This window comes from Microtus ochrogaster, chromosome 2 (genome assembly GCF_000317375.1).
Source record: "Microtus ochrogaster isolate Prairie Vole_2 chromosome 2, MicOch1.0, whole genome shotgun sequence".
NCBI classification, from domain to species: Eukaryota; Metazoa; Chordata; class Mammalia; order Rodentia; family Cricetidae; genus Microtus; species Microtus ochrogaster.
The window spans coordinates 14,011,376-14,025,053 of NC_022010.1; the positions used below are offsets into that span (position 1 = coordinate 14,011,376).

The following is a 13,678-nucleotide window of genomic DNA, read 5'->3' on the forward strand; positions in this document are numbered from 1 at the left end:
TCCTGGAACTAGCTCTTGTAGACCAGGCTGGTCTCGAACTCACAGAGATCCGCCTGCCTCTGCCTCCCGAGTGCTGGGATTAAAGGTGTGCACCACCACCACCAGCTCTATCTTTCTTCTGATACTGCCCTGAGGGAAGTTGCTGAGAAGGGAGAGAGGCAGGTCCTGTGCCAGGGCTACTTTAGATTCTCTCTGCCTACCAGGCCTGAGGAAATTCCCTCTTCCTGTCCTCGACAAGGCACCCCATGGCTAGATCTGAACTTTGCATAGAAACTAGAGGAAGGAGGCCTGGGGAGTCAATGAAAAGCCCTGACCTGTGACTCTGCCCTTGTCTTGGCCACACTTCAAGGCAAGGCCATCTGCTCTCAAAGGACTGTGTCATGGGAACAGTACTTCTTGGCTCGCTGTGCGTTCCTTAGTTGCATTCTTCAGTGCCTAAAGCTAGAGAATGTGTAGCCGCTGTGTATATGTGTGCGTGTGCATGTGTATGAGTGTGTGTGGCTTGGCAAATGCACAGTGCTGGCCATGCCCTCACCTTATGGAACTGTGCTGCCTAGAGGAACTGAGCCAGAGCAGCTGCAGCGTTCTGACCGAGCTTCCTCTCTCAGCCAGTGCTCTTCCAGCTGGAACCCAGCAGCTATGATGCAGAGCTCTTCTGCATGCTCCTGGCTAGAGGTGCTCCAAGAGAACCCTTGGTTTTGGTTAGCCAAAATGGTTAGTAAATGGTTGCAATACAAGCATGAAGGCTGACTTTGGACCCGTAATACCTGAGTAAAACGCTGGAATTGACTGGTGCACACCTGTAGTGCCAGTGCTGGGGAGGCAGAAGTAGGAACACTCCTGGGACTTGCTGGTGCCATCTCGCTGATCCGCGAGCTCCAGGCTCAGTGAGAGAATCGTCTTGTAAAGTAAGATGAAAAGGAATTGAAGACCTCTGGCCTCACGTGTGTATGCACACACACTTGTATATGGGCCCATGAACACACACACAAAGTTGTTAGAAAGTTTTGTTTATTTTTTGTGGTATTTGAGATGGAATCCAGCTCTGTGGAGTTGCTTACATGAATTCTGGGGAACTGAGTCCTCAGGCTCACATGGGGCTTCTAAGCCCTGGCCATTTATTGAATAACTTTGGTTTCTTGTTTGAATTTTTTTTACTGCAGGTTCTGTTTTTTCTTTTTCGGAGGTTGTACCAAGCAAGTGTTGTACCACTAAGCCACATCCCCAGCCCCACAGAATATTCTTTTTTGTTTTCTGTTTGTTCTTTTGAGACAAGATCTCTTTCTATCTACAGCCGTGGCTGTCTTAAAGCATGCTATGTAGATCAGGCTGACCAGGCTCACAGAGATCCACCTTCTTCAGCCTCCTGAGTGTTGGGATTAAAGGCATTTGCCATTACACCCAACCTCACTGTATGTTCTTTAAAACAGTGTTTTCAAAAACTTTATAAAACTAAAATTTATGTGTGCATGATGAGAAAGAAAAAAAGAGGCAGAAGAGGAACATAGTATCACTGCTGATGAACCAGGTATGGTGGCATACACTGTAATCCCAGCACACAGGAGGCCACGGCAGCAAGATTTCAAAGTCAAGGCTAGATTTATTTATTTATTTATTTAGATTTTTTTTGTTTTTCGAGACAGGGTTTCTCTGTAGCTCTTTTTGGTTCCTGTCCTGGAACTAGCTCTTCTAGACCAGGCTGACCTCGAACTCACAGAGATCTACCTGCCTCTGCCTCCCGAGTGCTGGGATTAAAGGCGTACACCACCACTGCCCGGCTAAGGCTAGCTTTAAAAGAATAGAAAAACCGTGTATCAAAAAATAGAAAAGTTCTTTTTCCCCCTGAGACATGGTTTCCCCGTGTAATAGCCCTGGCTGTCCTGACACACTCATTCTGTAGTCCAGACTGGCCTCAAACTCAAGAGATCCACCTGCCTCTGCCTCCCGAGTGCTGGGATTAAAGGTGTGCCTCCACCACCCCACTAATAAAAAAGTTACTATGAAGTCAGTGACAACCTGTAAACAAATGTTTCCTGTTCTGACCGTCTGCTCCCAAATAATTACTCAGAGGCTTATATTAATTATTAATGCTCAGCTGATAGCTCAGGCTTGTTACTAACTAACTCTTACATTTAAATTAATCCATAATTCTTAACTGTGCTTAGCCATGTGGCTTGATACCTTTTCTCAGTACAACATTCTCATCTTGCTTGCATCTGCTGGCAATTGTCTGATTCCACCCTTTCTCTTCCCAGAATTCTCCTAGTCTGGCTTTCATACTCACTTGCTTTGTGCCCAGCTATCAGCCAATCAGCTTTTTATTAGCCAATGAAATTAATACATATTCATAGTGTACAAAAAGATTGTCCCACAGCAACAACCTAAGAAATACAGTATTTAGTTTATGATGGTTTCCTCAAAAATAAAATCTTCTTGTCAAGTGTTAATGGACTTTAGCCAGTCAGTGTACTTAAGCTATGGAGGGGGACTGTGTGTGTCTGTGTATCTCTTAGTTTACTTTCCTTTTGCTGTGATAAATGCCACAACCAAAAGTAACTTGGGGAAGGGGTTTATTTGGCTTATAGGTCACAGTCTGTCATTGAGGGGGGAATGAGCGCAGAGAGCGATGATGTACGCTGCTGACTGACTCACTCTCAGGCTCATTATCAGCTCCCTGCCTTATTCAGGGATGGTGCTGCCCAAGGTGGGCTGCCACCCTTTACATCAGTCAACAATAAAAGTCCCATGGACATTCCCATAGACTACTCTGATGGAGGTTCCTCTGTTGGGCGCCCCTCTTCCCAGGCATGTCTAGGTTTGTGTCAAGCTGACAAAAGCCAACTGGCAATATCTAGAAATGCGAGTGGGTAGATGGGTTAATAGATTTACAATTAAAACTATTTCTGGTACTTACTAAATATACATCTTTGTAAAAATTCTAATTTAGTATGCCATGAGAATTTATATTTATTCTCCTAAATCTTCATGAGGTCATCATAGAGTACATATTATATAGGTAGATGGAGAATTAAAAATTGAGAACATTGACGATGCCAAGCACTGACACCCATTAGACAATTGAAATTAAAAATAGATGCGTTCATGCATCGGCAGATGGATTCATACCCAGATGACTAGATTCAGAATCCAGCCACGTATGACAGCTTGCTAAGTAGAGTTTACCCAGCATAGACCTACTTAAAACCCAAAATTGCTTCAAAACCTTCTATGGAGCCGGGCGATGGTGGCGCACGCCTTTAATCCCAGCACTTGGGAGGCAGAGGCAAGCGGATCTCTGCGAGTTCGAGACCAGCCTGGTCTACAAGAGCTAGTTCCAGGACAGGCTCCAAAGCCACAGAGAAACCCTGTCTCGAAAAACCAAAAAAAAAAAAAAAAAAAAAAAAAAACCTTCTATGGCATAAAACTAGGATCTAGTGATTAAGTAAAAATATTTTGAATAGCCATATGTAAAAGATAATAGTTCAGAATGTATGTTTAGGTTAATTTTAATGAGAAAATGCCTATTGTTTTGTACCTTATTGTTTGTGTTGGCATTATGATATGACTTATCTGATAGGTTGTGTTATGGTTTTATTTGCTTCTTTTAATTAGCAATTAGCAGTGTAGAAAGAATACCATCAAATAACTGCTATGTGGTTAGAAAAAAAATTCCTTTGGGCATTTCACTTCCCATTGTCCTAAAAATATACTCAGATTCCCAACAGCACCTGACTGTGATGGACACTGGTAAATGGGACCACTGGATTTTTATTTCACCAAGAGAAACGTAGATGAAAAGATCTATGCCTCTGGAACAGAGGGCCTTGGCAGCCCGTTAAATCGCTATCGCCGTAGTGGGTTTTAGTATAATTATTTCAGGGACACAGAAGTGAAAGATGAAGGCTATACTGATCATGTCATTTGTCATCTGTTTTATAGCAATTTGCTTTTCTGTGGGGTATGGGCGGTAATAGAGTAGAGATAGTGTTTGTTGGGTATTTTAAAATGTCATAATTATGGGCAGCCAATCTCTTTTTGAGAGATTAAAACGTGACCTCTCCTTCATGTAGATAACGTGGTCTCTTGTTATTATAGATCTTATCGGGCACGTGACCCAGATCTATTTTCCTCAGTGCTGTGAAGCTGTTGTCTCCCACAGTTTCCTTGCTTGTCTTGTTTCTATGGTAACCTTGCACTCACTGTCCTTGCAGAGAAACCCTAAAGCAGGCAGCAGCTCAGAAGTCCCAGCAGCTTTCAGCACTGCAGAAAGAGAACGTCAAACTTGCCGAGGAGCTGGGGAGAACGCGGGACGAAGTCACAAGTCACCAAAAGGTCAGTGGACCTTCAGTGGGGGGTTTTAGATCTGGGTGCTGGCATCCGCTGTTCTTGCAGCCTTCCTAGAGGCTGCTCAGATTTGCTCCCCATGTGACTAGGGTGTTTCAAATGGGTTGGCTCATTTACCTGCGTTATGCGTCTGCTTGCCTTCAGGGAGGCACACGCTGTAGGACTTAGGGTCACAGTGAACCGACAGTCCCATGAACACACTACACATGCTAGCAGCAACAGCACCTGACCTTAAAGCAACGAGGAAAGGTCCTTATTAGATAATCTTCAAGCCGCACCATTAAAGGTGAAGAACCAAGCATTATCTTCTCCCTACCCCAGCTCTTATTCCAAAATTTTTTTTCTCTTAAAAAATTTTCCCCCTCTTTCACTGAAATTGGTTTTAGGGATACGGATTCTAAGAATATAGTTTTGTTGTAAAGGTTACCAGATGATTTTGGTAGTACTTACGCGATAGACTGTGAATCTGTGTGTGTTGATTTGTGGAATGTGGGTTCTAACTAGAGTGCATCCCAGTCTGTTTGCTGAGGTCGGTGTTGCTGAGGTTTTTACTTAAACATGAGAACAGAACTGACTGTAAACAATGCTGTGTTGTGCTTTGAATTCATCTCTGATATTTGAATCAAAATGTTAGTCCCATCTGACCCTAGAGCAGCTGCTGGAATTTTTAACCATTTATGCTTGCTCTGCATTGCGAAGGAAAAGATCTCTCTCGTCTGCAAGCATTGGCTCTAACTAGGAAGAGTAGTTTGGAGTTACTGTGCTTCGATTTCATCAGGATGGTGCAGTGTGTGGGAAAAACTCTTCCTTTTTTTCTTTTTGTGTTTTTGGGGTAGGGTATCAATGGTTGGCCTGGGACTCACTATGTAGTACAGGTTGGATTCAAACTCAGAGCAAGGCTTTTGCTTCTACCACCCAAGTATTGGGAAAGTCACTATCTCCATAGTTTGTTTCAGACTTTTATTTTTTTTTTTCTTCGAGACAGGGTTTCTCTGTGGTTTTGGAGCCTGTCCTGGAACTAGCTCTTGTAGACCAGGCCGGTCTCGAACTCACAGAGATCCACCTGCCTCTGCCTCCCGAGTGCTGGGATTAAAGGCGTGCGCCACCACCGCCTGGCTTGTTTCAGACTTTTAAGATTCGTATTATAGCTGTCCCCCCTTTCCTCATTTCATGAAGGAAATGCTGCAGTCTCCCTGCTCGGAGTGGTGTTCTCGGGTGCTGCAGGTTGACAGTAGCCTAGTCACTGGTTCTTACTGTGTGATGGGTACGCAGAGTGACAGTGATAGCAGAAGATGGAAGCGCAGAGAAGATAGTAATTTGTTGAGCATCCTCTGGCAGGCGGTGTCACAGTGCTTGTCAGCTTCCTTGGCTTGGAAGAGAATCAACGTGAGCTGACTTAAGCAGAGTCACTGTGCTCTTCTCTGATCAGCTTGTGAGGAATTTGAGTTCATGGAAAGCAGAAGCCCCTTTGACCTGAGGAAGATTTTCTTTTCTCATGTTGTTGGAGTATTGGATACCAGGGTGTGTCACTGGTACTGGAGGTCTGTTCATTGGCTTTTCTTTCTTTCTCTTTCTTCCTTCCTTTCTTTTCTTTCTCTTTCCAGCCTTCCTTTTCTTTTTGATTTTCCCCCATTCCTTTGAATATTTCTGGTAGAGACAGAGGATTCCCTCTGTAGAATTGAACAGGGAGGTCACCCTGTCCTCTTACGCTGTCATCTGAACTGGACTAATTATGTTACTTGTGTCTTACTGAGCTGGAAGGGGCTGAGGAAACCTCCTGACTCTTGGCTGAGTTTTCAAAGCCCTTCTCTATCTTAGCAGCTCTTTACTTAGCTTCTACTGAAAAGATTTTGTGCTTAATGATTGAAAAGTCATTTTGCTGGGTGTTAGCAAATGACAACTACAGCTACGAAAGAAACTTTTTTAAATAGTGGAAACTGGGAATGGTGAATGAGCCTGTCATCATAGCACTTGGGAAATAGAAGCAGGAGGGTCAGGAATTCAAGGCCAGCCTTGACTACACTGTGAGTGGTAACCACCCAGGCTACAATGGTCAGTTCAAGGCTAATGCGGGCTATATGAGAGACCTTGCTTTTAAAACAGACAACTGAAAAGCTGGTTATTATGTCACTTTTAGATTGTTGTTTAATTTTTATTCAGAAAAGAGGTAAATGTCAACTAAAACATGATAGCTCTGAGGATGGACAATGTCTGTGTTGTGTTTTTTTAATTGGGGGTCAAACCTAGGGCCTAATACGTGTAAGACAAGCACTGTACCAACTGAGTTATATTTTTATATACCCATCCCTGATTATGGAGATTTTTTAAAAATGTTTATTTTATGTATATGAGCGACTTGTCTTCACACACACCAGAAGAGAGCACCAAATCTCATTACGGTTGGTTGTGAGCCACCATGTGGTTGCTGGAAATTGAACTCAGTACCTCTGGAATAGCAGTCAGTCCCCTTAACCACTAAGCCATTTCTCCAGCCCCAATTATGGAGATTAAAAGAGATACTAGCTAATAGTGGAATACACCTTTAATCCTAGCCCTTGGGAGGCAGAGGCAGGTGAATCTCTGAGTTTGATTTGTAGCCTGATCTACAGAGTAACTTCCAGAACAACCAGGGCTATGCAGAGAAACCCTGTCTTAAAAAAACAAAAATAAATAGACAAATAAGTTAAAAAAATAAAAGTGATGATAATAACCAAGAAAGATTATAGATCATTCTTGTCTTGATATGTGCAAAAGAATGGAGAAAATACCTGTTAAAAATAACCTAGCTGGGTGTGGTAGCTCACACCTACAACCCTAGTAATCCTACTACTTGGAGGCTAAAGCAGGAGGTTTGCAAGTTTGAGGCCAGCCCAGGTCACATGGTTCCAGGTCAGCCTGAACTACATAGCGAGACCCTCTCTCAACAATCTGTTCTGCATGCATATATACATTCATGTGTACATATATAAAGTGGTTTACAAGCAACCGTATTTTAAAGGAGATAAATTAACCTTTCTGACTTTTACTATGTTCTTTTTTGAACCTGTTGTGCTAATTATTTCTGTAAAATTGTGAATATTCACTTAGTTAACTTCTTAGAGTTACATGAATTTTTTGTTTTTTGTTTTTCTTTTTGAAGTGTTGGGAATAAAACCTCGGTCTTTGTTTTGCATTAGTCAAGCTATTGGTTGTCTCTGTTAGAAACATAGTATAAGTGGACTAGGGCTGTAGGGCAGGAACAGTGTTTGCCTGGCATGCCTGAGATCCTGAGTTTTGTCTCTAGTACCACAAAAGGAAGGATAAGAGAGGGAAACTACATTAAGGTGTTGTAGAATAATCATTTAACTATGCAAAGATGTGTTGCATTTATTTAACTGTGTAAAGATGTGTTCCTGTTTTACCTTACCTGCCTAAGGCGGGATTGCTCTAATAAAAAGTTGGATTGCCAGTAGTGAGGGAGGAGATATAGGCGGGCCTTCGGGCAGGGGAAGTAAATAGGAGGAGGATTTAGACTCATGAGAAGAAAGACCAGGGAGATAGCAGAAGCCAGCCATACAGACATGGTGGAAGCAGGTTCATTCATACAAAAGGAAAGACAGGTAAAAAGCCCGAAGCAAAACATAGATAAATAGAAACAGGTTAAATTAAAAGAGCTAGTGGGACAAGCATAACCTAAGGTCGAGCATTCATAATTATTTGATTTCTTGCTTTATTTGGGAACTGGTTGGCGGCCCAAAGAAAAGACCAACTACATTAAAGAGCTATAATGTTTGACAGAAATACTATTTTTAAAATATGGAACTTCAATTGTAAATTTTGTGTTTCATTCTAAATTAAAATGGCAAAGACTATATTGACAGGATTAGATAAATTCTGACCCAGGCCTAATTTGCTTTACTTGGCAACATTGTTACTCACTGAGAAGCCTTCCCACTGCTTTTATGGAATCCTAACCTTCCTCTGGAATGGAGATAATCTTTCAGGTGAGGAAGCAGAGGCTCCTAAATTACGACCAGCTGAGGATACCCGGAGGAAGTGAGGTGTGAAGCAGTCGCTATGGCTGAGGACAACTTATTACTTATTTAGTAACCACTGATTTAAAGACTTGAAGCAAAACAAAACTGTGAGCCAGGAATATGGGGTAGGTGGAGCAAAACAGTGCTGTACAAATAAATATATTTGTAGGCTGGGGTGTTGCTCAGTGGCAAAGCGCACCCCTCAAATACAGGAGGCTCTGGGTTTAAGCTCAGCACCAGGGAGTATATATGGGGGGTGCGCTCTGAACTCTGCTGGTATATTTTTTCCCCTTTTTCAGATGTTTATTTACTTACAAATCCCGAGACATCCTGAAATATGTCTACATTCTAAGTTCTCACTGGAGTTACTGAGAGGAAGCTCTACTTCCTCTGGGGAGCCTCTTTTACTTGAAGACTGCTATTTCCTGCTTGTCCTTTTCACGTTACCAGGATGAATCATTGTCAGAATTTTTAAACCCTGTTCTGAAGAGACTTCAAAACAAGGCTGTTTATTGAATTAGGGGATTCCCTGCCTCTCTGTGACAGTGGCTATGTAGAACATTTCCTCTTTATTCTCTTAAAACAAAAAAAGGCAGTGAAGAAATTCTGCAGCTGGATACAGTGGTGCATGCTTATGATCATAGCCTGGGGAAGTGGAGGCAGGAGGGTCAGGAGCAAGGTCATCCATATATATACATATACATATATATGGAGTTCAAGGCCAATCTATGTTTCGCTAGACCCTGTCTCAAAAAGCCAGAAGTGGATAGGGAGAAAATGATGGAAGATGATAACAATGAGCAGGACTTGACTGATGTGGGTATGGAGTGGTGCTAGAGGCTGCTCTTCCTTATAGTCCTGTCTGAGCCAGCTAATCCCAGCACTTGGGAGGAGGCAGAGGCAGGAGGATCTCTGTGAGTTTGAGGCCAGCCTGGTCTACAAGAGCTAGTTCCAGGACAGGCATCAAAAATTACAGAGAAACACGGTCTCAAAAATCTAAATAAATAAATAAAAATAAATTCAGGCTAAAGAGATGGCTCAGCAGTTTAGAGCACTTGCTGTTCTTGCACAGGTTCAATTCCCAGTGCCCAAATGGTGGCTCATGGCTATCCCCAACCCAGTCACAGGAGGTCTCGTGCCCTCTTCTGTGGGACCAGGCCTGAGTGTGGTGCACATGCATATGTACAGACAAGATGCTCGTTCATATAAAATAAGTAAATCTTAAGTTTAAAAATTATTACATTTATTATTTATGTATATGGGTTCACACATCCACAGTGCCCATGGAGAGGTCAAAGGACAGTTTGGAGGGAGTTATTTATCTTCTATCAGGTTACCAGGCTTGGTAGCAAGTGCCTTTACCCACTCAGCCATCTTTCTAACCCTAAAGTTAAGTTGCTTTTGTGTGAGATTTTTCAATTTAGTTGAGAAGAGTCAATCAGGGTCAGTTAGGATTGCGAGTGACCCAAGTTTTTATAATAATTATTATTATTACTTGTGTGCATAAAAATATAATTGTATGTGTGTATATGTATGTATGTACGATTACAAGCATGTATTCCATGGCACACATATGGAGGGAGGTAAGGGGACAACCTGGTTCATTCTTTCTTTCCACCTTTATGAGGACTCCAAGGTTGAAACTCAGGTTGCCAGGCTTGCACAGCAAGCTCTTTCACCCTGTGAGGCATCTTCCAGCCCTGTGTTGTCTTTTAAAATGGAATATGTTAGGTAGAACCAAATGAAATTGTTTTTTAAGCAACCTGACAGTAGACAGCACTCAGAAGTTATGACTGTTAGTGTGTCAGCATGGACTGGTTTTGTTCACAGCAAATCTGCCTGATCTGCTGACTGATTTCTTGTTGTTCCATGTTGGTGCACCTATGTGTGTGTGCGAGCACACGCACATGTGAGCATGCGTGTGTGTACATCAGTTCCTGTTTTAAACATTCTACAGTGCGCAATGCAGTTTCTTTTTTTTTAAGATTTATTTATTTATTTATTATGTATACAGCATTCCTCTTCCATGTATGCCTGCACACCAGAAGAGGGCACCAGATTTCATTGCACATGGTTGTGAGCCACCATGTTGTTGCTGGGAATTGAACTCAGGACCTCTGAAAGAACAGTCAGTGCTCTTAACCTCTGAGCCATTTCTCCAGCCCAAATGCAGTTTTATTTTATTTTTGATTGGATGCTATATACATTCTTTCTCCATTCATCCCTGGCTTTGAGGTTTGCAGCCTCTATGGTAGCCTATGGTAGCTGCCTCTAAATACCACCTTGGATGTTCTGTGAGGTGGGAACATCCCTTTTCTCCTCAAAATAGTTCTAAAACGTGGTCCACAGTTAGACCCTAACCATTCTCATTCTGTGTGTCTTTTTCCTTTTTCTTTTTTCCAAGACAGGGTTTCTCTTTGTAGCCCTGACTGTCTTAGAACTCACTAAGTAGACCAGGCTGGCCTCTAACTCAGCCTGCCTCCACCTTCTGAGTGCTGGGATTAAAGGCGTGTACCACCACTGCCTGGCTAAATTCACTTTTGATCCTTCTACCTGGGATTCACTGTGTGTGGGTGTAGAAGCACTCTGAATTCAAGTAGTCACATAAATGGAAACCGTACAGGGCATTATTTTCTTTTCATAAAGAATTCTAAAAATAACCGCGTGTGCTCTACAATACAAGAAGGTACCTCAGGTGGTCAGCTTTGAGATAGATGTCCAGTTTATTGGTTGATATGTCTTTTCTGTCATTTCCTCAGATGTATTCTGAACAAGAAAGAAAAGTTTAACTATATATAATAATGTGAGGTCTTTGATAGAAGTGGACCCCTGGTGGTCACCTTTGCGATGGATGCCTGATTTATCATTTACAAACCTCACATGTATTTCATCCATAAAGACAGCAGGTACCTTGAGATGTCACCATGGAAACAGCAGCTTTTCCACAGGGGTATTTCAAAATGAGGCCATGGCTTGATTTTGGAAACTTAACAAGGATAAGATGGGTCAATAACTATTTGGTAAAAAGTCATTTTAGAGTGAAGTTATAGCAGAGTGTACAACAACTAGGGTTGGCACCTAAATTGATTAATGAGAATTTGCCTTCTAAATAGGCCTAAGTTCACAGACGGATTAGAAAAAGAAAGCTAATTTTAGCCTGTTATGCATTATTTTGTAACAATAGTGAACAGCAGCCATCAGAATTTTAATCTAGGCTCAGAGAACACTAGAAAATAGAGTCTCTCCTTTTGGTGTCTAATGATGCAAATGGGTGCTTTAAATATGAGCTGCTGCTGCTGCTGCTCTTGTTTTGTTTGAAACAGGGTCCCATGTGGTACAGGCCGGCCTCAAACTCTCTAACATAGCTGAGGCCAGCTTTGAACTCTTAATCTGTGTGCTTTTACCTCCCAAGCAGTCTGGAGACAGTTGTGTGCTACTGCACCAGAGAAAACCAGGGCTTCTTGAACTGCCTCCACTCATGACCTCTTTTTGCCTGAGAAATATTTTTATAGCCTTCAGATTCTTAGGCATATAAAGTAAGTATACCAACTAAACAGTTACTGATAATCATAGTTTATTTTAAAACAGTTCTTTGAGATACATGTAATTTTACCATTTGTTAAAGCTGAAAGAAAATGTGTATACTAATAATAGGTGAGTATTTGATATTGCAGAATATAGGATATCTTCAACACTTTTCAGAGTTGATCAGTATTTTTACTTTACCTTTCTCCCAGCATGTGGGAGGTAGAAGCATGTGAATCTCTGCAAATTTGAAGCTAGCCTGGTCTCTACATAGTGAGTTCTAAGCCAGCCAGAGCTATAATATAGTAAGACCTTGTCTCAAAACGAACAAACAAACAGTAATTTTATAACTGTCAAAGCTGAGAACAGTGCTCTACATAAATGTGTAATACAAAATGCAGAAGTATATTTAGGGCCATTTCAGAAATGCTGTAAATTCTGTCCTAATCCAAGTCAAAATTCATTTAATATTTTGTTATTGTGTTGTATTTTTTTTTAAAAAATTGTACATGTGGATGATGTGTGTGAGGGTCAATTAGCCCCATTACATTGTAATGGATTAATTAAAAAATGCTTCAGGATCCCTGGATCTGCAGCTGCAGCAGCAGAAACACTGCAGGTCCCTGAGCGGTGGCAGGCAGCGGGTCCCAAGAGCAGCCAGTCCTAGGCAAGGACTGGTGCAGGTCCCCGAGTGGCGGCAGTGGACCACATGGCAGCAGGCAGCGAATAGCTGGTCTCGGAGAGCATCCAGTCCCAGGCAGGGGAGGTGTAGTTTCCTGAGTGGCTGCAGCAGGCAACGAGGAGAGACAGACAGATGGGCATGCCATGAGACCACACTGCAGGTCTCCCAAGGCAGCTGGTGCTAGGCAGGAAGTGCAGCTATATGGGTGAGAGACAGAGGGATAGACACACCATGCAGAGTGAGGTTGGATATTTATTTAGTGGGTTATGGAAAGGGAGAAGGGGAGAAGAGTAGTGTGGCAGAGAGAGAGAGAGAGAGAGAGAGAGAGAGAGAGAGAGAGAGAGAGAAACCAAAGCTTCTAGAGGGAGAAGGAAAAGGAAGAAACTCAGGCTGCAAGCAGGAAGGAAGATCTGCCTGCCTCAGTAGAGTGGGCCTGGCTTGTCTCTTAAAGAGACAGAACAGATCATTACATGCATCATCAATAATAATAATAATAATAATAATAATAATAATAATAATAATAATAATAATAATGAAAGTTTGTGCTGAAACTCAAGAATTTAGAAAGAAGTTTTTAGTGCCTGTAATGATTTCTGCTGAGTGAGAAGGACTTTGGCGAAAGACCTTTTTGGGTGAGAGCCAGAGGCCCCACTGGTGAGAGACAAATACTGTGCAGGCAAAGCTTAAGTGAAGAGTTTTGCTGAGATAAAGGAGGTGGGCGGGGAAGAGAAAAGGAGAGAGAGATGCAAAGGGGGGGTGGGGGGACAGAGACCTGTTTGCCTTTTCAGAAGAACAGCAGGAAGAGAGCTGGAATGGGCCAGGGTACTGCCTGTGTGCATCCTGCCAGGAGACAGGGGCCAGCATAAACTGAATGTGTATCACTGTTGCAGGCCAGCTTCCCAGGGCAGCAGGGCTGAGGGGTATGTATGGTGTTTATAAATGTAGCCCTACCCCCAGCACATCTGTAACAGGAGAAGAAAACTGTCCTGCCAGCCTAAGAGTAACCTTGGCTCACTCTGCAGGTCTGGGGTGGCCTTTCTTCCCTTCCCTTCCCTTTCCTTCCCTTCCCTTCCCTTCCCTTCCCTCCCCTCCCCTCCCCTCCCCTCCCCTC

The 13,678-nt window shown here is 42.6% G+C and overlaps 1 protein-coding gene across 14 annotated transcripts in view; it reads left to right on the plus strand.

The window, feature by feature from the left end:
- Clip1 (CAP-Gly domain containing linker protein 1) overlaps positions 1-13,678 on the plus strand; it is an 88,194-nt gene that overhangs the window by 51,786 nt on the left and 22,730 nt on the right. For all 14 annotated transcript variants that reach the window (XM_026784208.1, XM_026784212.1, XM_013349947.2 and 11 more), the window contains one exon: positions 4,212-4,332. In XM_026784208.1, the coding sequence (XP_026640009.1) occupies positions 4,212-4,332 (121 nt within the window). The remainder of the gene's footprint in view (positions 1-4,211; positions 4,333-13,678) is intronic.